We start from the raw sequence: 24,490 nt of genomic DNA on the forward strand, positions 1-24,490 counted from the left end.
GCATTGAGTTGTGCTTATTTTGCCTGCTCCAGTTCTTTGAAAACAAGAAGAATACCAAGACCAAGAGGAAAAGCACCATTATCTACAGCTTCACAGGCAGACAGCGGAATAGATGCAGCACCTTCCGAGTGAAGAGGAATCACACCGTTTATTGGCAGGAGGGGCTGTTTGTCACCTTTGACGGAGGCTATCTGAGGTAATGATTGAGGTGTAGCAGGGAGCTCAAGCCCTGGAGCTCTTGGAGATTGTCTCAGAAACAGCACTGGAAAACACATTAAGCAGTCTTTGGAAAAAATGGTTTTTCTTTTTTTAGGAAGGTCGGATTTTCACTGCAGCTTGATTAGAATTAACCTGTTTGTTGGGGGATCAGGTGAAATGACTTCCAGAGCCATGTCTGGCTCCAGTTTGCAGCCATAAATAAGACTTCTATTTTAACTTACTTTATTTTGCATATTTCCATGCCATTTTTCTCTTGTAACACAGGATTCAAAGTGGCTTGCAAACTTTAAAGCAGTAGACGAAGTACAATCATTCAAAATCCTAAGACAGAGTTCCATTTCAAAATTGGGAGGTAATACATTAAGAGATCCTCCAAGGATGGGCACATCATTATTCAAAGGATCCTTCAAATAATAAAGGATCCTTATTTACGTTTTTTTTCCAGAATTTTTAATGTGTATTCTTCTTTGCTCTTTTCTACAAAATGTTGTGTAAGATTTTGAGCTAATGCATCTCGCAAAGGATTCTGCCTGCCAAGATTTAGGTAGATGGAAGAAAACCATTCCCCATTTTATAGGCTATCCCTTGCACAGAGTGGTAAGCTGCCTCTCACCAGAGTTGGTGCAAAGTCTAGGCAACTGAATGCCTTTTACACACCCACCACCCAGGCTGACCTATCCTGCCTGCCAGCAGATCCAGCCATAGCATTTGCCCCTGTATCTAGCAGGTGCAAATAACAGAATAACACATGCAAACAGGGCCATGGGCTTACATAGAATGGAGAGAGCCAGTTTGGTGTAGAGGTTAAGTGTGCGGACTCTTATCTGAGAGAACGGGGTTTGATTCCCCATTTCTCCACTTGCAGCTGCTAGAATGGCCTTGGGTCAGCCATCGCTGTTGTAGGACTTATCCTTGAAAGGGCAGTTTCTGTCAGAGCTGTCTCAGCCCCACCCACCTCACAGGGTGTCTGTTGGGGCGGGGAGGAAGGTAAAGGAGATTGTGAGCTGCTCTGAGATTCGGAGTGGAGGGCGGGATATGAATCCAATTTCTTCTTCTTCTTCTTCGATTGAAATGCTATATCCAAATGCCAGTCAGAGTGCTAGTATGTTCATTTCAAATAATTTTATTGTTATTGTAAATATAATCAGGGGTGGAAACGGGAGGGGGGGCGGAAGGGAAAAGAAGGGGGTCAAAGGAAAAGGGGGAAGGAAAGATGAGAAGATATAATATATTACTCTAAACAATAAATGTCTTCACTCTCCTTCAACCCATAGGTGATAAACTTCTAAACTAGGTATAAGGATAACATTTCGACACCTTAGTCTATGAAAAAGTCCCATTTTCATTACTTATGAAGACTCTGAGATTTGGAGTGGAGGGTGGGATATAAATCCAATATCTTCTTTAATATCTTCTTCTTCTTTATCCATTCATAGAAAGGAGTCCATCTCTCCAACACTTCTTGCTTGGAAGAGTGTTGTGCTTGGAGGTATATGTGCTGAAATACTCTTTCCCCACTCACTGCTATTTGCCCTGCCCGGACAGGTGAACCCAAACAGTGGGGCACCAGAATAATAGATCCCAGTTTTCTAGCCATCCCTCAGTGTTGGAAGTGGGGAGCCAGAAAGGAACTTTTACTTTCCTTCATTGTGTGTCTTTCAAGGAAGGCCAACTGGGCAGCACAAAACCATTTAAGAAACTAAACTCAGTTTCTTAGTTTCGGTTATCCAAGGTTGTACAAAATGAGGAAGGAAAGGCATGTGTTGCGCTTGTGTTTTACAAAGTTGCTTCTTGGCTTTCTTCCTGTCTTTTGCGGGGACAGCGTGGAGTCTTCGGATGTGAACTGGAAGAAGAAGAAGAGCGGCGGAATTAAAATCATCTGCCAGTCAGACTCGAGGGATTTCTCCGCCATGGCTTTCATCACCGATCATATCAACTCTCTGATAGACCAGTGGTTTCCCGGTAAGAGCAATCGGTAGCAATTCTGCTTTAGCAGGGACCAGGGTGGACTGGGCATTTAACTTCTAGGGAGATTTCCTGGTCGACCACTGCCACGGAGGGTCTCTCAGCATCCAGGAGCTGAACCGAGTACCCCCCCCCCAATACTTTTGTCTCCAGTTTTGAGGGCAGCTAGAATGATTCAAGGGTTGGAACACTTTCCCTATGAAGAAAGGTTAAAGCGCTTGGGGCTCTTTAGCTTGGTGAAATGTCGACTGAGGGGTGACATGGTAGAGGTTTACAAGATTAGGCATGGGATGGAGAAGGTAGAGAAAAAAGCACTTTTTTCTCTTTCGTGGGCACTCAGTGAAATTGCTGAGCAGTTGGGTTAGAACAGATAAAAGGAAGTCCTTCTGCACCCAAAGGGTGATTAACACATGGAATTCACTGCTACAGGAGGTGGCGGCAGCTACAAGCATAGACAGCTTCAAGAGGGGATAGGATAAGCATATGGAGCAGAGGTCCATCAGTGGCTATTAGTCACAGGGTATAGATGGAATGCTCTGTCTGAGGCAGTGATGCTCTGTATTCTTGGTGTTTGGAGGAGGCCACAGTGGGAGGGCTTCTAGTGTCTTGGCCCCACTGATGGACCACCTGATGGTGTCTGGTGTTTTTGTGGCCACTGTGTGACACAGAGTGTTGGACTGGATGGGCCGTTGGCCTAATCCAACATGGCTCCTCATGTTCTTATGCTGGGGCAGTGATGTTCTGCATTCTTGGTGCTTGGTGGGGGGCGCAACAGTGGGGGGACTTCTAGTGTCTTGGCCCCACTGATGGACCTCCTGATGGCACCTGGTTCATTTGGCCATTGGGTGATACAGAGTGTTGGACTGGATGGGCCATTGGCTTGATCCAACATGGCTTCTCTTATGTTCTTATGGGTGCAGGGCCTGTGTGCAGTATCATTGAGAAGCATGATTGCCCGAGGACTGCTTTCCTGATTACGTCCCCCGATGCGCGTTGTGGCAAATGGGTGGTGATGCCCCCTCCCCGCAGGCGTCAGGGGCCTGTTTGGGGCGTGATGATTCCATGACTGAAAGGTTTGCTTTTCTCTGTCCCTCCTCAGCGCTCACAGCCACAGAAAGTGATGGAACCCTCCTCATGGAGCAATACGTCCCTTGTCCCGTCTGCTCCACCCCGAAAACTCAAGAGGGGAACAGCCAGCAAATAGAAGACATGCAGTTCTTTAACATGGAGGACTGTGTTCTCACTGCCATAGAGTTGGACACCATTACCTGTCCCAACCACTTGGATATTCCTGTCCCATTAGAGGAGCTTGTCCCAGAACTTTTCATGACAGATTTTCCTTCAAGGTGATGTTCACTTTCCCTTTTCTCTCTTCTCCTCGAAAATATTGCGTCTGGCTTACATTCCCTAGACCAGGGGCATCAAACATGCAGTTCGGGGGCAAATCGGGCCCCCACAGGGCTCCTATCGGGCCCCCGAGCAGCTGGTTGTCATCTGTTTCCTTCTCATACCTTGCTCCCTTCTGCATCACAGCTTGCTTTGCAGGGCCTGCTCGACTGCACAGGAGCTACAGAGCAAAACCTCAATTTTCTCCATTGGCTGAGGCTCCTCCCTTGGGGAGGAAGGTGGGAGGAATAGCTCGCTTTGCCAGGCTCTTTCAATTGCAGAGCAGAGCTACTGAGCCAAGCCTCTCTTACCTCTATTGGCTGAGGCTCCTCCTCCTCCCTGAGGAAGGAAGGAAAGAGCCAGAGCTTCCTTTGCCAAGTTCCTTGAATTCTGTGGGAGAAATACAAGACCAATGACTGCTAACGTTTTAAGCATGTTTTAAGTTTTAAAAAAATATATTTGTGTTTGTCTGTGTCCTTTATAAAATTTAGATCTCTGCTACCTAATCTTATATAGGTACGCACATGGCCCCGCCCAACTCGACATGGCCCAGCCCAACAAGGTCTCATTTATGGCAGATCCAGCCCTCATAACAAATGAGTTCGACACCCCTGTCCTAGATGTTTCCACAGTAGCCTCTTTTCTTATATCTGTATCAGTACTGCTCCCAGGACACAGCAGTTTTGTCACTCCTGTCTGTCACTGAACACAAATGACGTCCAATCTGAGGACCAGGCCACATGTTATGTTTTTCCTTGGGGGTTGGTGGAGAATCTGTTCTGAAATTCTGAGCTTCCCAGGCGCTCAGGTTTCGGATCAGGAGCTTCCCAGGTGCTCAGATTCGGATCAGGACCATGGCATGCAGAGAGGGGAGCTACCCCCCTGCACAAGTGTCATTGGCCTATGGGTAATATTTGTAGCCAGTTTGATGTTTAAGAAGAAGATGATATTGGATTTATATCCCACCCTATACTTTGAATCTCAGAGTCTCAGAGCAGCTCACAATCTCCTTTACCTTCTTCCCCCACAACAGACACCCTGTGAGGTAGGTGGGGCTGAAAGGGCTCTCACACCAGCTGCCCTTTCAAGGACAATCCTGTGAGAGCTATGGCTGACCCAAGGCCATTCCAGCAGCTGCAAGCGGAGGAGAGGGGAATCAAACCCGGTTCCCCCAGATTCCCGGTTCGCACACTTAAGCACTACACCAAACTGGCTGTTTGGTGATCTTCAAGACCTTGCTGTCTTTTGCCATAGGAACACAACTTTGACGCTGTTCCCTTACACATGACCTTCTTCCGCTCCTGTGAATAACCCAGCTCTCTTTCTTCTCCTCTTCTTCTGTATGCCCAACAGGTTATTCTTGGAAAACAGCAAGCTGGAATACAGCAAAAATGAAAACAATATTCTTGGCCAAGGAGGAAGTGGAACGGTTATATATCGGGCACAGTACCAAGGAAAACCGGTGGCTGTGAAGCAGTTCCTGATGAAAAAATGCATGAGCTCTGCATCTTCAGCTACAGGTATTGTGCTCTCTAGCTGCGTGGGGGGGACGGTGGTCCTTTTTGAAATTCCCCAGCGAGTTTAGAAGCAAATAAGCTCCCTCCCCTTCAAAGCCCCATACACCTGTATAAATACCACCTTTTTTTACCCCCTACAAGAAACGATGTGTGCTTTGGTGTAGTCCTGAGGATGAAACATTTAAAAATAATCTTTATGAGGACTGTGCCTACCGGAATGAAAAACAAGAGCTCGCCTTGCCGTTTTTGAAGTGATGCGGAATGGGAAGCTGAGCAGAAATAGGAGGCGGGAGGGCAGTGAGCAGAGGTTACACATTTGTGTTACGCATTTCATTCATGTAGGGGTCCTTTTAGTAGAAAAATAGGTGGTGGAGCTCATTAGCATAACTCATTAGCATATTTCGCCTCTCCCCCCCCAAGCCAAAAGCAACCTGATGCAAGAAAGGAGAGCCCCGGGCAAGCGAGGCTTGCTGGGCTGGCTAGAGATCCAGCCAGCCCAAGTAGGCCTCGCTCACCTGGGGCTCTCCTGGGCCGCCCCCCCTCTCCCCAGTCAAAAGGCCAGAAAGCTACCTGCCACCCAAAATCACATAAGAAGTGTAGAAAGGGTGGTGTGGGCTTCTCCAGGGGTTAAGGAGGGCTGCTGGGGACGTGGCAAAGCCCCTGGTGGCTGGCTGGCTGCCCGCTCTCCTAATCCAGGGATTGTTATGCAGCTGCACCTACTATTCAATGGACAAGGTAGGTGGGGAGGAGAGGGAGCATCACAAAGGTTCAGGAGCTGCGCTCCTGTGAGCTCCTGCTGAATTCAAGGGCTGCATTCATGTCTGCCCTCTGCTTCCCATGAGTCAAAACTCAGGTGAAGAATTCACTCTTTGGAACTAGAACATCTCAGGATGAATCCCGGCCATTAAAAAAAAAAATCAGGAATAGAAATAGCAACCTTTCTTCACACTGTGGAGAGAAACTGGCCTGGGCCCCAGGGTTTAGAATGCACCTTTGGAAAGGTTAGGAGCACACACAGATCACACACACACACACACCCCTACCTCATATAATAGCCTTATCTACATGGGAGGCACATTGTGACCTAGAAACTTAGCTTGTTATTACTATTACTAAGTCACAAATTTGGCGCCCCCGGAAGGCCAGCGCCCTAGGCAATCGCCTAGTTTGCCTAGTGGCAGGGCCAGCCCTGTAGTGTGCCCTGTTCTTTCGTACTGCAAGAGATGCTCGCTGCCTGCCGCTGCATGTGTGACCTTTCTACGGAAGCTGGAATGAGTCTGAGGCTTCCTCTAGCTCAGGGGTGTCGAACTCATTTCTTATGAGGGCCAGATCTGACATAACTGAGACTGTTGGGCCGGGCCATGTGCATACCTATTTAAGATTAAGTAGCAGAGATATTCCCGTGCCATCCAAGGAACTGGGCAAAGGAAGCTCTGGCTCTCTCCTTCCTTCCCCAGGGGACAAGGAAAGGGAGGAGCCTCAGTCAATAGAAGGAAGAGAGGCTTGGCTCTGCAGCTTTGTTGTGGGATTGAGAAAGCCTGGCAAAACAAGCTCTTCCTTCACCCCCCCCCCCTTCCTCCCCAAGGAAGGAGCCTCAGCCAATGGAGAAAACAGAGGTTTTGCTCTGTAGCTCCTGTGCAATTGAGCAAGCCTTGCAAAGCAAGCTGTGATGCAGAAGGAAGCAAGAGAGAGGAGAAGAACATAAGAACATAGAGAAGCCATGTTGGATCAGGCCAATGGCCCATCCAGTCCAACACTCTGTCACACAGTGGCCAATGTGTGTGTGTGTGTGTGTGTGTGTGTATACACACACTATGGCTAATAGCCACTGATGGACCTTTCCATTTATTTTTATCCAATCCCCTCTTAAAGCTGGCTATGCTTGTAGCTGCCACCACCTCCTCTGGCAGTGAATTCCACATGAGAAGGAAGCAGGTGACAGCCAGTTGCTCAGGGGCCTGATAGGAGCCTTCAGGGGGCCTGATTTGGCCCTCGGGGTCGCATGTTTGGCACCCCTGCACTAGCTTGCCACTGTCGGAGGGATGCTGGGAAACGATCTTTCAGGGCTTCTTTCTTTGTAGGTGGAGTGCTCAGTCCCCCGGTGGCAAAATAGGACTAACGTCAGGGCCTTGTTTCCTCCGCCTAGACACGATGCTGAGGCACCTGCGGGCCATGGACGCCATGAAGAACTTCTCCGAGTTCCGCCAGGAAGCCAGCATGCTCCATTCTTTGCAGCACCCGTGCATCGTCTCCTTGGTTGGGATCAGCATCCACCCGCTCTGCTTCGCTTTAGAACTGGCCCCGTTGGGGAGTCTCACCACCGTGTTATCCGAGAACTCCAAAGGTAAAGGCCGTGGACCTCAGGGCTTCTTTTGTAGCAGGAGCTCCTTTGCATATTAGGCCACACACCCCTGATATAGCCAATCCTCCTGCAGTTTACAGTAAGGCCCTGTACGAAGAGCCCTGTAAGCTCTTAGAGGACTGGCTATATCAGGGGTGTGGCCTAATATGCAAAGGAGTTCCTGCTACCAAAAAAGCCCTGGTTTCCCTGCAGGATTCTGGTGGGACTACAGAAATAGTGTCTTCAGGGCCAATTCCCATATTTCCCCCTTTTTTCTGACTTCAGGGGCGTCCTTTGTTCCACTGGGGCACATGTTAACCTTGAAAGCAGCCTACCAGATTGCTGCGGGACTGGCCTACCTCCATAAGAAGAATATCATCTTCTGTGACCTGAAGTCGGACAACATTCTGGTGTGGTCTCTGGATGCAAAGGAAAGCGTCAACATCAAGCTGTCTGACTACGGGATTTCCCGGCAGTCCTTTCACGAAGGGGCTCTCGGGGTGGAGGGCACGCCCGGCTACCAAGCCCCAGAGATACGGCCTCGCATCGTCTACGACGAAAAGGTAAATCTAAACAGACCGCTTCAATAGCATGGACTCACACACTTGGGACTCAGTAGAATCTCTGGTTGGATCTGTTTCATTTATTAGAGTAGAAGCCTTCCGAACCCCCTCAGGCAGGCCATTCTATAAGGTGGGGGGCCACAACAGAGAAGGCACGTATATGGGTAGTTGTGCCTCAGAGGCCAAGGGGGATCTCCAGAGTGGCATGCAGTATGGCAGGGGTGGCCAACGGTAGCTCTCCAGATGTTTTTTTTTTTTGCCTACAACTCTCATCAGCCCAGCCATTGGCCACGCTGGCTGGGGCTGATGGGAGTTGTAGGCAAAAAAAAACATCTGGGGAGCTACCGTTGGCCACCCCTGCAGTATGGCATGGGAGACTAGCCCACACATACACAACACACAGGAGGGACGGTGGCTCAGTGGTAGAGCATCTGTTTGGTAAGCAGAAGGTCCCAGGTTCAATCCCCGGCATCTTCAACTAAAAAGGGTCCAGGCAAATAGGTGTGAAAAACCTCAGCTTGAGACCCTGGAGAACCACTGCCAGTCTGAGTAGACAATACTGACTGTGATGGACCGAAGAGGGTCTGATTCAGTAGAAGTCAGCTTCATATGTTCATGCTTACTTTTACTGATCGTCTGCCTTTCTTACTGAGTGTCGAGGCAGATTACAAAATATGAAAACAGTGCAAGGGGGAACGTATTCAGATATCCAGTAAGCCATGCAAGAACAGTGGGTTACAAATTAGAACAATACAAATGAAAAATGGCATAAGGCAGGGCATACCACACCCTGCAAAAACTGCATTGCAAAAATTCGGAAGCAGTGCAGTAAAGACAAGCGAATCATGCAAGAATCCGTGCAATAAATTACAGTCCCAATTCTTCTCATAGTGTTCAAAGGGGAACGCTCTTTCTTTTAATAGTTGTTTTTTGTGTGTGCATTTTGGCTCCAGTTTTAGTGATGTGGGGTTCCTGGCTTTTGTTTTAAAACCACTTTTAAGATGAGATTTTCTGATGTACATTTTTAATTTGCTAGCCTCCTTGGCTGCCCGGATGAGGGCAGGTAAACAGGATACAAGTTTTGTAGTCTAAAGAAATAAATAGCCTGGCCAAGTGATACTCTAGTGCAATGATTACGTCTTCCCAGTCTTTTTTTTTTGTAAGTCAGAGAGCATTGGTCAAGGACCACAATTCAAAGGGAGATGCGACATGTGAGGGGGGAGGCATTGCCTCCGTGCTTTATTTCTCCATCAAAACCTCTCCCCTCCCCTGGTCCTGTTATGCTATACAAAGCTGCCTGAATTGGTTCCCCTTTGTCAAGCATCGATATTTCTCAATAATCAATCTTTTGTTTTTAATCAAAAGTTGCTTTATTGTAAAACTCCGTAGCTTGCTCCAAGGACAGACTCCTTGGAAGTAATGGCATACATAGTATTGAATAGTATCTTATATGCAAACATCAAAAGGCTGGGTTACAGATAACTTCAAAAGAATAACATAAAGATGAGAATTGCATTGCTGGCTCAAAGGCTACTCACTATTATCTCTTTTATGACTAAGGAATGTTAGCTAGCAAAAACATCTCCCGTTCTCACACATTCTCAGAGAGCTGATAAGACCTGGCTGTGTGAATCTGGGGGAGAGGCATTCTACACCATTAATGCAAGGTTACTCTAAGCATCCTGGGGCTAGATGGATTTATTATACATCCATTGGAAGGATGAGAAGGGGGTGGGGTTAGAAGGAGAAAGGGGAAAGGCAAAGGTGAGGCTCTGCTTTACCTCTGGCCTGTCTACTGAGCACCTATAAAACAGTAATTAGAAATAGCATGCTTGACACCCTTGAGCAAAGTGCTAGTTTAGAAGAAAAAGAAGAAAGGTAGAAGATATTGGATTTATATCCCACCCTCCACTCCGAAGAGTCTCAGAGCGGCTCACAATCTCCTTTACCTTCCTCCCCCACAACAGACCCTGTGAGGTGGGTGGGGCTGAGAGGGCTCTCACAGCAGCTGCCCTTTCAAGGACAACCTCTGCCAGAGCTATGGCTGACCCAAGGCCATTCCAGCAGCTGCAAGTGGAGAAGTGGGGAATCAAACCCGGTTCTCCCAGATAAAGAGTCCACACACTACACCACTACACCAAACTGGCTCTCCAGTTTACAATTGGTTGGCATTCCCTGTTTTGTGTAGTGGGGCGAGTTCTTATACACGCGCAACATTTTGTCTTCCTGCCTCCTTCAAGAGGGTCTGGTACCAGCCTCCAGTTCAAAAACTGCTTGAGTTCTTTCACCCGCCCACCCTGCAGTGTGTCTCAGTTCTGCCATCGAATGTCTTTTGGGTTCACTGGGGTTGAGCACACACATGAAGCTTCTTTGTACTGAATCAGACCCTCGGTCCATCACAGACAGTATTGTCCACTCTTGACTGGCAGCAGCTCTCCAGGGTCTCAGGCCTTTCATCACCTGGTCCTTCCAACTGGAGATGGCAGGGATCGAACCTGGGATCTTCTGCATGCCGAGCAGAGGCTGTTCCATGGAGCCACAGTCCTCCTGGGTCTTGATTAAATTGGCAGTTTCTGCCAGTTCCCCCTTCCTGCTGCACACCCCTCTCGTGCCTTTCCTTGGGGTCCCCTTTCCTCTGGGAGCAGCACTTCATAGAGATCAGTGGGCCGCACTGGGAAGGGAGGGAAGGGAAGTTCCATTCTGCCATTGGAAGATTTAGACTGGACCCAAACTACTGGTTGTTGGGGGGGGTGTTGTCTGTTCGCTGCAGTTGGTAATTCCAAAAATGGGAGGTAGACTCTTTAAAATGAAAGCAACATACAGGCAATGAAAGACGAAATCAGCCTATTGTCAGCTCTGGGACTACCTTCAACATAAGCAGACCCAGGCCTCAGATTCAGCAGGAGCTCACAGGAGCACAGCTCCTGAACCTTTCTGAGAGTTCCCCCTCTTCCTCCCCATCTACCTTGTCCATTTAATGGGAGGTGGAGCTGCATAATGATCCCTGCGGGCCGCCAGCCACCCACCAGGGGCTTTGCCACACCCCCAGCAGCCTTCATTAATCCTTGGAGAAGCCTGTGTCACCCTTTCTCCACTTCTTATGTGATTTTGGGCGCCGAGTGCCTTGCTGGCCTTTTGACTGGGGCGGGGAGGAGGTGGCAGCCCAGGAGAGCCCCAGGTGAGCGAGACCTGCTTGGGCTGGCTGGATCTCTAGCTTGCTCACGTGGGGCTCTCCTTTCTTTTGCATTGGGTTGCTTTTGGCTGGGGGTGAATGGCGTATGCTAATGAATTGTGCTAATGAGCTGCACCCCCTATTTTTCTACATAACGACCCCCGAGTAGACCTCTCTCCTTTTCAGAAAAGGTTCACTTTATCGATAGACAGGAACAGTAGTGTGAGGACTCGTGTCAGATCTGGCTCACCTGGGGCTGGCCGGATCTTTATACCCATCCAGGGCCATTACATAGGCTGCCAAAAGCAGTAGCTCAAAGCCCACAAAAAAGCAATACAAAGTACTTCTCCCCCAACCCTCCCATGCTAGACAGCGGACGGTTCAAGCGGTCTTTGTAAGGAGATGACACTGCCTTGTGATGCAGGCGCCAGTTCCCTCCACAGGGCAGAACGGTTGCTTTATGATGCCGCCAGAAAGGATAGCGAAGCCGGTTCAGCCGCACTCCCCCAGAATTCCCAGAGCAAAGGCAAAATAGTACCAAAACATACGTAACGCAGTACAGAGCAATAAGAAATGGCAAGGATAGAGGTTTACAAGATGATGCATGGGATGGAGAAGGTAGAGAAAGAAGTCCTTTTCTCCCTTTCTCACAATACAAGAACTCGTGGGCATTCAATGAAATTGCTGAGCAGTCGGATTAGAATGGATAAAAGGAGGTACTTCTTCACCCAAAGGGTGATTAACATGTGGAATTGACTGCCACAGGAGGTGATGGCGGCTACAGGCATAGCCAGCTTCAAGAGGGGGTTAGATATAAATATGGAGCAGAGGTCCATCAGTGGCTATTAGTCACAGTGTGTATATATATGTGTGTGTGTGTGTGTGTGTGTGTGTATATATATAAATTATTGGGCACTGTGTGACACAGAGTGTTGGGCTGGATGGGCCATTGGCCTGATCCAACATGGCTTCTCTTATGTGACACAGAGTGTTGGACTGGATGGGCCACTGGCCTGATCCAACATGGCTTCTCTTATGTTCTTATGTGACACAGAGTGTTGGACTGGACGGGCCACTGGCCTGATCCAACATGGCTTCTCTTATGTTCTTATGTGACACAGAGTGTTGGTCTGGATGGGCCGTTGGCCTGATCCAACATGGCTTCTCTTATGTTCTTAAGGATACTTGGCACCAATTTTTTTTTTCTCTGTGCACTGTGGCCACAGGTGGACATGTTTTCCTACGGCATGGTGCTCTACGAGCTGCTATCCGGCCAGCGGCCCGTCCTTGGGCAGCATCAGCTTCAGATCTCGAAGAAGCTCTCCAAGGGCATCCGCCCCGTCCTGGGTCCACCGGAAGAGGTGCAGTTCCACAGGATGCAGGCGCTGATGGTGGAATGCTGGGACACGAAGCCCGAGCAGGTGAGAGGCTGCCTGGGGGCAGGAAGGAAATCGACAGCAGGTTCTGGAGGGGCGTTTTCTTCACTGATTTGTCGGTACTGTAGAGCGCGCTATTTCCTGTAATGTGATTTATCGTGCAGACAAAGAGCAGGTCACCAGCTCTCTTCTGCTCCCTCCTTATTTACAACTGTTGGGCAAGTAATAAATCCATCTGGCCCAAGGATGTTTATGCTACAGCCTGGCTGGTAGTACTTTCAAGTCGCCTCTCCCACAGGTTCACACAGACAACTCTTATCCGCTTACAGAAGTGTGAGAATGGGAGATGTTTCCAATAGCCTAAATTCCTTAGTAATAAAATAGATAGTTGTGTAGCAGCCTTTGAACCCGTGAGTCAGTGATGCATCTGTATGGTAACCTTTGAAGATATCCTATATAGCAATTGCGTAACTGTGTGTATGTCATTACTCCCAAGGCTTGTGTCCTTGGTACAGCTCCTGAGTTACTAACAATAAAACAGCTTTGATTTAAAACAAAAGACTGCTTATTGAGAAATATCGGTGCTTGACAGGTACATTTTTAATCATCATGCCCCCTCCTCCCATCTTTCAAGGAGCAGAAGGTGGTTCTCCCCTCATTCCACAGCGCTGTGAAGTAGGCTTGATGGCAGCTACGTGCATAGCCAGCTTCAAGAGGGGATTGGATAAACATATGGAGCAGAGGTCCGTCAGTGGCTATTAGCCACAGCGTATTGTTGGAACCCTGTGAGCACAGAGTGGTAAAGCTGCAGTCCTGCAGTCGGAGCCCTCTGCTCAGAAGCTGAGTTCAGGTAGCCGGCTCCAGGTTGACTCAGCCTTCCATCCATCCATGGTTGGTCAAATGAGTACCCAGCTTGCTGAGGGGAAAGTGTAGAGGACTGGGGAAGGCAAGGGCAAACCACCCCGTAAAAGGTCTGCCATGAAAACGTTGTGAAAGCAACATCACCCTAGAATCGGAAACAACTGGTGCTTGCACAGGGGACTACTTTTTTTAATTGTTGGAACTATCCGTCTGGGGCAGTGATGCTCTGGATTCTTGGTGCTGGGGAGGGGCAACAGTGGGAGGGCTTCTGGTGTCCTGGCCTCACTAGTGGACCTCTTGATGGCACCTGGTTTTTTTGGCTACTGTGTGGGCCATTGGCCTGATCCAACAGGGCTTTTTTTCCCCCTTTGAGGTCCACAGAGAAGCCAGTTTGCGTGGCACTTTGCGTGCACACAGTTTTGACAACAGCAACACATCCTCACACATGGCAAATCTTCTGAGAGAGCCAGTTTGGTGTAGTGGTTAAGTGTGCGGACTCTTATCTGGGAGAACCGGGTTTGATTCCCCACTCCTCCACTTGCACCTGCTGGCATGGCCTTGGGTCAGCCATAGCTCTGGCAGAGGTTGTCCTTGAAAGGGCAGCTACTGGGAGAGCCCTCTCCAGCCCCACCCACCTCACAGGGTGTCTGTTGTGGGGGAGGAAGGTAAAGGAGATTGTGAGCCGCTCTGAGACTCTTCGGAGTGGAGGGCGGGATATAAATCCAATATCATCTTCTTCTTCTTCTTCTTCTTCCTTTGCACAGCGCCCATTGGCCATGTCCGTGGTAGGACAAATGAAAGACCCCACCTTTGCCACCTTCATGTACCTGCTGCCCTGTGGGAAACAGTCGTCCTTCTTCTTTTCGCAAGGGCAGGAATACACGGTGGTATTCTGGGATGGGAAGGAAGACACCAGGTTGGTGGAAGTTGCTTGTTTTCCCCCCAATTCCTTTTCCAGTTCCAATTTATTATGGTCAATTGATCAGCAATAACAATATATGGAATCTCATAGTCACAGACCATAATTTCAGATTACATGAAAACATTCTCATATTCAAATGCCCACCAATGTTAAGCCTTATAAATGGCATTATTAACCTATCGCTACATTGTTAAAAACTTCCGCTTATTTATGGCTAAGAAAACAATATTTTGCTACTGCCTGAGTTACAGACTTCTTCGTATCTTCCAGTAAGACCCAACTAAGTTTTATTCAGAAGGTAAGCTTTCGTATGCTCTTAAGCAGACTTCATCAGACAAAATGGGAATGGAAGCAGCAGTTCTTAATATAAGTGGGCGGTGTGGAAACATGGGAATGTTTTTAGCAGATTAAAAGAATCACAAATAGGGATCTGTGTTGGTTAGTGTTTTGTTTTGTCCTAACACTAACAAACACATACGAAAGCTTACCTTCTGAATAAAACTTAGTTGGTCTTAAAGGTGAACTTGTCTACTGCTTTGTTCTATTGCTTCAGACCAACACGGCTGCCTACTGGGATCTATCTTCCAATAAATATTTCAGTATTTTGTCATCAGTCTCGCAGAGTAAAGAACGACTTCCCAAAGCCATGTAGTGATACAAAAGAAAGAATTCATTCATACTTCTGTGGGTTCCATGATGCTTTTTGGGTTCACTTATTCTCTGTCGTCATACCCCTCTGTTGTATTTTGCTCTCGTTCTTGCTTCGAAGATAGGATGAAGCCGGTCGTTGATTTAACGCCTTCGCTAAGACAGCCAGAGATCCTTTGACCAGTGCATCGCATTTGATAATGTGTCGTCGGATTAGGATCTGAAAGATCCGGATTCAAATCCCCATGCTGCCGTGGAAGCTTGTTGGGTGACCTCAGGCCAGTCACACACACTCAGCCTAGCCTACCTCGCAGGGATTTCATAATGTGGTGTCCTCAAGCACTGTGGGAAGGCGGCGAGCATGCCAGACAGACATCCCGCAGTCAAAGTGCTTCAGAGTTCAGAAAGTACCACATAAACTTAACATTGAAAGCCCAAATAAAGAAAACTAGCCTTGACCTGAACAAAGTAGGAGTCAAGTTTCACCTTTAAGACCAACCAAGTTTTATTCAGAACGTAAGCTTTTGTGTGCTAGAAGCACACTTCATTAGACAATAGGATGGAATAGCAAACAACCCTAAATATAGAGAAAGTAGACAGTGAATTAGTATGCAAAACCATGGGAATGTATGTTAGCAGATTAAAAGAATCACAATTTGGGGTGTGGTGATTGTTAGTTTATGTTAACTGGGCTGTGTCAACAAGGGGGCAATATACGTCAGAATAGCAGGTTGATGTCTATCCCATTAGGTATGAAGTGACATAAATAAGAGTCTGTTGTAATGTTAGCTCTGGGTTTAAAATGAGGGCATTAGTTTCTCAGAAGTTTAATTTAAACATGCAACACACATATAAACATCATTCTAGTTTGTCATTAGAAAAAAAAGAATACATTAAAATATAGTGGAAGATGTGTTAGCATATCTAATGAGATAAACAGCTCATATCCCTTACTTGAGCTTTGACCTGGATAGCTCAAGCAAGCCCAGTCTCTTGGAAGCTAAGCAGAGCTTACTCTGGCAAGTACTTGGATGGGAGACCTTCTTGGAATACCAGCAGTCGGGAGGCAGAGGCGGGCTGTATCAAGCCATTCTCCGAATGTTTTCCAGGCCCCGGTGGAGGTCACCATGACTTCTAGGCATGCTCTCACACACACAAATACGAAACTATTGTGGGAAAGTGTATTTTTATTTATGTATTTTGTTTATTTACTTCACGTATACCCCACTTTTCCCCTCAGTGGGGAGCCAAAGCGGCTTCCATCCTCCCTTTTATTCGGTTGAGACTGTGGGACTGGCCCAGGGTCAGGTCACTCAGTGCTTCTGTAGTACAAACCGGGGTCACACAGATACTGGCTCTCATTTTTTTTTTTCACTTCACACTCTTTGTTTGTTTGTTAGACTTTTATCCTGCCCTTGCCTGGGCTCAGGGTGGCTCACAACAATTAAAACAGATTAAAACAGTAAAAGCAATAAAGTCTTCAATCAGTTGTACAGAAAATCAAACCCAAGATGGCCCATAACCAATGTTCCCTCTAAGCTGCAGAGTCTTGTGAGCAAACAGTCTACTTTGTGAGCTACTGGCATTAAAGTTGTGAGCTCCTGCATACATTATTGTGCTCTGTGCCAGTTTGGTGTAGCGGTTAAGTGTGCAGATTCTTATCTGGGAGAACCGGGTTTGATTCCCCACTCCTCCACTTGCACCTGCTGGAATGTCCTTGGGTCAGCCATAGCTCTGGCAGAGGTTGTCCTTGAAAGGGCAGCTGCTGTGAGAGCCCTCTCCAGCCCCACCCACCTCACAGGGTGTCTGTTGTGAGGGGGGGAAGGTAAAGGAGATTGTGAGCCGCTCTGAGACTCTGATTCAGAGAGAAGGCCGGGGTATAAATCTGCAATCTTCTTCTTTTTCTCTGGGCTAAGACAAAAATGTTCACGCTAGCTCAGCTTAGAGGGAACACCACCCATAACCGTAGGCACATAATGCTCCTCCGTGTCTGTGCAGATGTACCCAGGATTGACCAATGGGGGGGCAATCATTTATGCCCTCCCTTTCTCCCCAGGGGGACTCAAAGTGACATACATCTTTCTGTCCTCCATTTTATCCCCACAACAACCCTGTGAGGTAACTGAGGCTGAGGGTGTGTGACTGTCCCAGGGACCCTCTACGAGCTTCACATCCGAGTGGGGATTTGAACTTTCAGGATCCATCCTAGTTCGATCCCTTTTGAGTGCCAAAAAATGGCAGTTATGGGGCCTGGATGTACAAAGGTTGTAAGGGACTGCTAGTAAGAAGGGGAATTGAGGGGGGAAAGCTGTTTGGACCCAAAATACAGATAAATGAAACATCAACTAAAAAGAACATTTTTAAAGCAAAAAAATGGCATTTAAAGTTTGGGTGATGGAGGAACCTCTACTGGGAGATCAAGAGTCAAGTCCAAGTAGCTCTGTAGAGACCCAACAAGATTTCCAGAGCATAAGCTCCCTACATCAGAAGCTTTGTACTGTTGAAATCTTTTGGCCTTTAAGCTCCCAATGGACTCAGCTCTTGCTTTTCTACTGCAGCCCAACATGGCTTCCCTCTGAAACTATAGGAGGGGATTCCCTACGTAGGACACAGCATTAGAAGAGACCTTGACCGGTTTCCCACTAGCCTCACGCCGCTCACACTCCTCTTCCCCGCCGGAGCTTCTGTCGGATTTCACACTAGCTGCCCTGGGGCTGCAACTAGTTTTGCCTTTTTTGCACGGCAAACAGAAACTGGTTTTTGGAGGATCCTGTTTGCTGTGTGAAATCGGACAGAAGCCCCGTAGAGAAGAGGCGAGTGAGACTAGTGGGGAAGGCTAGTAAGGGGAATCGGTCCTTGTTTCTTGTGGGACCTGCCAGAGGGAGAGACTCCCTGCAATATTTCAGCTGTTTGGGTGGGAAACCCACCTTTTGCTAGAACTCTTTCCCTATCCCTGGCTCCTGAGGCTTTTACCCCTCTGCCTGAAAAGATGAAATAGGCGCAAGTCGCATTTATAGCAACTTTGCTCAAGCGCAGAACCTTCCAGTAAACGTCTCTGTGGTAAACAGGAAGGGTTCCGTTGGCCCTGCTGGTTTGCTAACGCTTGGCATCGTGGCTGGAACGAACTCTCCTTCCTGCTTTCAGGAATTACACGGTCGTGAATACGGAGAAAGGGCTCATAGAAGTCGCCCGGATGAGCTGCCCAGGGACCAAGCTCTGCTGCCAGCTGAAAGTGCAGAGCTCTCTGTGGACTGCCACTGAGGTATGCGGGCCTTAAGTGCGGTCCTCTCTGTCCGGTCTTCCCTTGCTGTCCGGTCTTCCCTTGCTCTGTCGGCTGCATCACATCTCTTCAGGCCTAGGATCTGTCTTGCCAACAGCCCGTTCATTGCTCAGTGAACAGGGAACAATTTGGAGATAGAGCAGAACCAAGCAGCGCTTTGAATGGGCAGCCCCGGTGGAGTCTTTCCCTTCTGCTCTTTCCCCTTGGGGCCAATTCACGTATTTATTCTTTTATTATTTATGCTGTTCTTAGTCCGCCTTTTCTCACGAGGACTTAAGAGCAAGCCAGCACAGTTACAAAAATGGAACATTCAGTAACCAGGGCATTAGGATTTTAGTAGTCTCACAGGGCTCACAGAGAGCCAGTTTGGTGTAGTGGTTAAGTGTGTGGACTCTTATCTGGGAGAACCGGGTTTGATTCCCCACTCCTCCACTTGCATCTGCTGGAATGGCCTTGGGCCAGCCATAGCTCTGGCAGAGGTTGTCCTTGAAAGGGCAGCTGCCATGAGAGCCCTCTCAGCCCCACCCATCTCACAGGGTGTCTGTTGTGGGGGAGGAAGATAAAGGAGATTGTGAGCTGCTCTGAGACTCTTCAGAGTGGAGTGCAGGATATAAATTCAATATCATCATCTTCTTCTTTTTGTAGCAGGAACTCCTTTGCATATTAGGCCACACCCTCTGATGTAGCCAATCCTCCAAGAGCTTACAGGGCCCTTCTTCCAGGGCCTACTGCAAGCTCTTGGTGTCAGCGAAGGTTCATTGAAGTTTCCAAATGAGCAGACTTGTTATTTGAAACAGAGTTGCATTTATTGTATACTCCAAAGTTACTCCAGCATGATAGGGATTGGAACTGATGGCGATCAGTTCACTGCATGGATATTTAACATTCTACATCAAAGCAATTGCATCTACTCCCCAGTTCCCAAAACAAAGGCTGCTTTTGCATGTGTGAATCTTCACACAGCTTCCCCCTTATCTTTTTCCATTGGTGGTTACATTTCCCGGTGGCAATGTCCTTGCTGCCTCTAGGGGGGAGGTGAGAACTAGCGGGCATTCTCCACTTCAAAGACTGCCCCACATCCTTTGATATTCTTGGGAAGCTACTCCTTGGCTATTCCCTACTCAGCCCCCCCCCCTACAATTTTGCTATCATGGATTAGTAAGCATATAGGTGCATTAAGCAACATGGTTAGTAATCAGCATTCAGCAATAGTATCAATGAACAGAGCCTGACATACTGCCCGCCCCCCCAAGCTCTTGCTCGGGGTTTGTCCGGGTGCAGTAGGTAAAATTGCTTAAGCAGTTGTGGAGCATTTAGATCAGAGGCTTTAACCCACTCGTCGCAGCTAGGTGGAAAATAGCGCCAATGCACTAGATAGTAAAGGACCCCCCTTTGGATTCTAGAGTCCAGGATTTCCTATACTTCGTGGTGTTTCTGGCCTTTCACCAAGATGGGCTTGGGCTCCGGCCCACGAGGGTGCCACCTCGACCCACCCGGATCTCGACGAAGAAGGCTGCAATGGAAAACAGGGTGCAGTTTACTAAACAGTTTGGGCAAGTCCAGTTCTACAGTCACTTGGTTAATCACTCTCTTTATTTTAAAGGGACCCAGGACTTTGTAGGACAACTTCCTAGACGCTTGTGGTAATGGCAAGTTCTTAGTTGACAGGAAAACAGTCTCCCTCACTTTGAAATCCCAGCAGGGGCTATGTTTTTTGTCAAATTGTGCTTTGTAATCCCTTTTGGCCACTTCCAGGTTCTCCTGGATCACTTTCCAGGTTTCACCGGGCGGCTCTACCACTGCTGACAGTCTGTGGGTTGGGAGTTGCCTCCGCCTCCTGGCAAGGAAGGGAACGGCTTTCCCACGTAGTTGTTCACCGCCCGGAAGGGAGTCATTTTGGTGGAGCTGTGGAGGCTGTTGTTGTACCTGTATTCGGCAAGCGGCAGTAACTCCACCCAGTTGGACTGTTGGAAGTTTACGTAGCACCTCAAGTATTGTTCCAGAAGCCCGTTCACCCGCTCCGTCTGTCCGTCCATCTGCAGATGGTAGGCGGAGCTCAACCCCTGTTCCATCCCCGCCAATTTGCAAAACTCCCGCCAGAAGTTGGCAACGAACTGCGGCCCGCGGTCGCTGATGACCTTATCAGGGAATGAGTGGACCCGGACCATGTGCAGGAAAAATAAATAAATAAATGGAGGATTGGTTACATCAGGGGTGTGTGGCTTAATATGGCAAAGGAGTTCCTGCTACAAATAAAACCCTGCTACCCCAAAGTTACAATGATCCTGTAAGCAGAGAAGATGGAAACTAGAGCAATATGTTTGCATTATAAAATGGTCGTGGCTGAGGCTTCCCATCTGATGGCACCTTCCTCAATGAACAGCTGATTCTCATTTCTGACATTTTGCATAAGCGCAAAATGCTGAGATGCTCTAAAGCAGAGGCGGCCAAGGGTAGCTCTCCAGATGTTTTTTGCCCATAACTCCCATCAGCCCCAGCCAGCATGGCCAGGCTGGCTGGGGCTGATGGGAGTTGTGGGCAAAAAACATCTGGAGAGCTACCGTTGACCACCCCTGCTCTAAAGGATTAGGTCTTCCTAAAACACTCTTAAAGGATTTAAGAAATAGACAGGGATTATTGTGGGGAAAGGTTCGATTATTGTGTGCCTTTTTCAGCTGCGATATGGTTAAAGCAACACCGCCAGCTCAGGTTTTTCCCTTTTCTTATAGGACCAAAAGATTTACGTCTACAGCTTGCAAGGCATGTGTCCTCTGAAGGCTCCCCAAAAGAGCATGGACACCCCAGCGGCTGTCACCTGTCTCTTTGCAGTACCTGTTCTAAAAAAGGTAAAGCAGAGTGGATTTTAAAGCAAGAACATGAACAAGATACGTCTGTTTCTGCATTTGGGAAGGGAATCCAAAGTATGTCCCTCCCCCCCCCCCCCACCTTTCATTTGATGTTATTTATTCCCTGCCATTCTCCCCATGGAGGACCCAGAGTAGCGTGCACCTTTATTATCTTCACAACAACCCTGTGAGGTAGGTGAGGCTGAGAGGGGTCGACTGCCCCAAGTTCACTCACCAAGCTTCCATGGCAGAATGGGAATTTGAACTCGGGTCTTGCAGATCCTAGTCTGACACTCCGACCGTTAGTCCACACTGGCTCTTCCTGGCTTTCCAAGGCAAGGCAGTCATGCAAGCGGGCCTCATTTTGAGCAGGAACTCACAGGAGTGGAACTCCAGAACCTCTGCATTTTATTGGACTCTTTCTTTGTAGAAAAAGAGGTGCCAGAGCACATTAACATGACTTATTTGCATATGCCACACACCCCTGACATCACCGGAAGGTGGACTAAATTATATCAGCTCAAAATCTACCTTAAAATGCTTCTTAAATTAGAATTGTCAGAATAAAACCTGACTCCCATCTCTCTTTTTTTGTAATTATTTTTTCCTATGCAGCCACAGTGGCATGATGAAGATTTCCGTCTGTCTGGCTTCATGTTGTTTGGGTTATTTTCCCTTTTCTTTTTTTTTTTAGGGGAAAATATGAGAAAGTTTGTCAAATCTTAAGAGTTCAGCAAAATTCTCCTGGGGGGGGGGGGTGGTTGAACAAAGGCGCCCAGGAGCAAGTATTTTTGGGGAGAGGGGTAAGAAAGAAAGAGAGCACAATGACATTTAGAGGTTATGGAGCTCCAATCCTGTGAACTCCTGCCCAAAATGAGGCCTGAGTAGATATCTCTCTAGAGCAGCTTAAATAGCCCTGACTGTCAAGACGTGGAACTTCAAACAGAGACGGATCATAATGTTGCAAAATTAATCCATTTATTTGAGAACAAACAGTCTAGGAAAGTAGCAAGTTGAGTTTGATAACAGGCAGGGCTGAGCCTTGCCTTTTTGTACAATTCAGAAAGAGGAAACAATACAGCATTCTCACACCCTTGGAGACAGTCGGCGCTTCCCATACTTTCTTATTTCGCTCCCAGGAAGCTACCCACTGTTACCTTGATTATGCTAACTTCAAAGGGCCAGATGGCTTCTGGGCCTAGTGTGAAATTCTTCTCTTTGCGGTTAGGAATTGCCTTGAGGAAAAATGCACATTGCTGTTCTCACGGTTAGTAGAAGCAGGAAACATAGCATCACAGAATACAATATGGGGTTAGTCATGTCAAGTAACTACACTCTACCAGTTACAGTACTATAGCTAAGTTACACGTCTGACACTGACTAGCCCAGTCCTGTCAGCACGTGGAAGCTAAGCAGCACTGGCCGGAGTTACTGCTTGGGTGGGAAAGCAGGCAATGGCAAACTACCTCCATTTGTCTCTTGCCTTGAAAACCTTGACAGCAGACAGCTGTCACTCTTTGTATGTAAACCAGGCCTCAGATTCAGCAGGAGCTCACAGGAGTGCAGCTCCTGAACTTTTCTGAGGGTTCCCCCTCTTCCTCCCCATCTACCTTGTCCACTGAATAGTAGGTGCAGCTGCATAACAGTCCCTGGATTAGGAGAGCGGGCAGCCAGTCAGCCACCAGGGGCTCTGTCGTGCCCCCAGCAGCCCTCATTAACCCCAGGAGAAGTCCGCACCACCCTTTCTCCACTTATGTGATTTTAAGTGGTGGGTGGCTTGCTGGCCTTTTGATTGCGGGGGGGGGGGGGGGGGGGGCAGCCCAGAAGAGCCCCAGGCGAGTGAGGCCTGCTTGGGCTGGCTGGATCTCTAGCCAGCCCAAGCGGGCCTTGCTTGCCCGGGGCTCTGCTTTCTTGCTTTTGGCGGGGATGGGGGTGGCATATGCTAATGAGTTATGCTAATAGATCCACCACCTATTTTTCTACAAAATGATCCCTGGTGTAAACTGCTGTCAAGTTCCAGGTGATTAAAACATGGAATTCACTGCCACAGGAGGTGGTGGCGGCTACCAGCATAGACAGCTTCAAGAGGGGATTGGATAAGCATATGGAGCAGAGGTCCATCAGTGGCTATTAGCCACAGCGTATTGTTGAAACTCTCTGTCTGGGGCAGTGATGCTCTGTATTCTTGGTGCTTTGGGGGGGGGGGCAGTTGGAGGGTTTCTAGTGTCCTGGACCCCCTGATGGCACCTGTTTTTTTTTGGCCACTGTGTGACTCAGAGTGTTGGACTGGAGGGGCCATTGGCCTGATCCAACATGGCTTCTCTTATGTAGTTGACTTACAACAACCCTGTAGAGTTTTCAAAGCAAAAGACAAAGACCAATTTCCCACCCACTTTACTCCGCTCTCACGTTCCTCTTCTCAGCGGGGCTTCCGTCCAATTTCACACGATCTGCCCTGGGGCTGCAACCAGCGCAGGCTTTTTCGCGCGGCAAACAGAAACCTCTAAAAACCAGTTTCTGTTTGCCGCACAAAAAAGCCGACGCTAGTTGCAGCCTCGCAGCAGATCGTGTGAAATCGGAAGGAAGCCCCGCTGAGAAGAGGAACGTGAGAGCGGAGTAAGGTGAGTGGGAAATCGGTCAAACAGAGGTGGCTTGCCACTGCCTGCCTCTTCACAGCACCCCTGGACTTCCTTGGTGATCTCCCTAGCAGGGGTGATCTCCCCTCCTAAGCAGGGGGAACCCTGCTTAGCTTCCGAAATACGACAAGAGCAGGCTGGCCTGACCTGCACAGCAGGTCAGGATTATTCTTTACTACTGCTAAAAATATAAGGGGGAGGGAAGGAAAATGGGACCAACCAGCACTGCCCTAATTCAGCAGTGGTTCTCTGATTCTTGAAGGTGTGTTGTGATAACTTCAAGAATATTTCATGGACATTCCCGCATCTTCCCCGCCCACGTGTTCTCAAAAGAGGCAGCCTTCCTTAGAAGCCATGAGCTAGGAAGAGAAAAGGGGGAATCTTTGCGGACTCTGATCTGGGAGAACTGGGTTTGATTCCCCACTCCCGCACTTGCAGCTGCTGGAATGGCCTTGGGTCAGCCATCGCTCTGGCAGAGGTTGTCCTTGAAAGGGCAGCTGCTGCGAGAGCCCTCTCAGCCCCACCCACCTCACAGGGTGTCTGTTGTGGGGGAGGAAGAAAAAGGAGGTTGTGAGCCGCTCTGAGACTCTTCAGAGTGCAGAGCGGGATATAAATCCAATTTCTTCTTCTTCATCATCTGTCTTATTTTCTCTTAGAAAAGAGGTTTCCCCAAGTGTCTTCAGAATGGAATCTTAAAAAAGTAGGATTTCTTGGAACTTGAAGAGTTTAATGAGCTAGCATTTGCTAGGCATGTGATA

General features: G+C 48.2%; 1 protein-coding gene across 1 annotated transcript in view; it reads left to right on the top strand.

Annotated features, from left to right (window-relative positions):
• Nucleotides 1–24,490, top strand: part of LRRK1 (leucine rich repeat kinase 1) — a 133,876-nt gene that overhangs the window by 96,590 nt on the left and 12,796 nt on the right. The window contains exons 21-30 of the mRNA XM_060260081.1: nucleotides 33–196; nucleotides 2,042–2,181; nucleotides 3,284–3,530; nucleotides 4,924–5,090; nucleotides 7,234–7,431; nucleotides 7,714–7,991; nucleotides 12,390–12,584; nucleotides 14,165–14,316; nucleotides 18,115–18,232; nucleotides 20,980–21,096. Coding sequence (XP_060116064.1) covers nucleotides 33–196; nucleotides 2,042–2,181; nucleotides 3,284–3,530; nucleotides 4,924–5,090; nucleotides 7,234–7,431; nucleotides 7,714–7,991; nucleotides 12,390–12,584; nucleotides 14,165–14,316; nucleotides 18,115–18,232; nucleotides 20,980–21,096 — 1,776 coding nt within the window. The remainder of the gene's footprint in view (nucleotides 1–32; nucleotides 197–2,041; nucleotides 2,182–3,283; nucleotides 3,531–4,923; nucleotides 5,091–7,233; nucleotides 7,432–7,713; nucleotides 7,992–12,389; nucleotides 12,585–14,164; nucleotides 14,317–18,114; nucleotides 18,233–20,979; nucleotides 21,097–24,490) is intronic.

The sequence above is a fragment of the Heteronotia binoei genome, chromosome 19 (genome assembly GCF_032191835.1).
Source record: "Heteronotia binoei isolate CCM8104 ecotype False Entrance Well chromosome 19, APGP_CSIRO_Hbin_v1, whole genome shotgun sequence".
In the NCBI taxonomy this organism is placed as follows: Eukaryota; Metazoa; Chordata; class Lepidosauria; order Squamata; family Gekkonidae; genus Heteronotia; species Heteronotia binoei.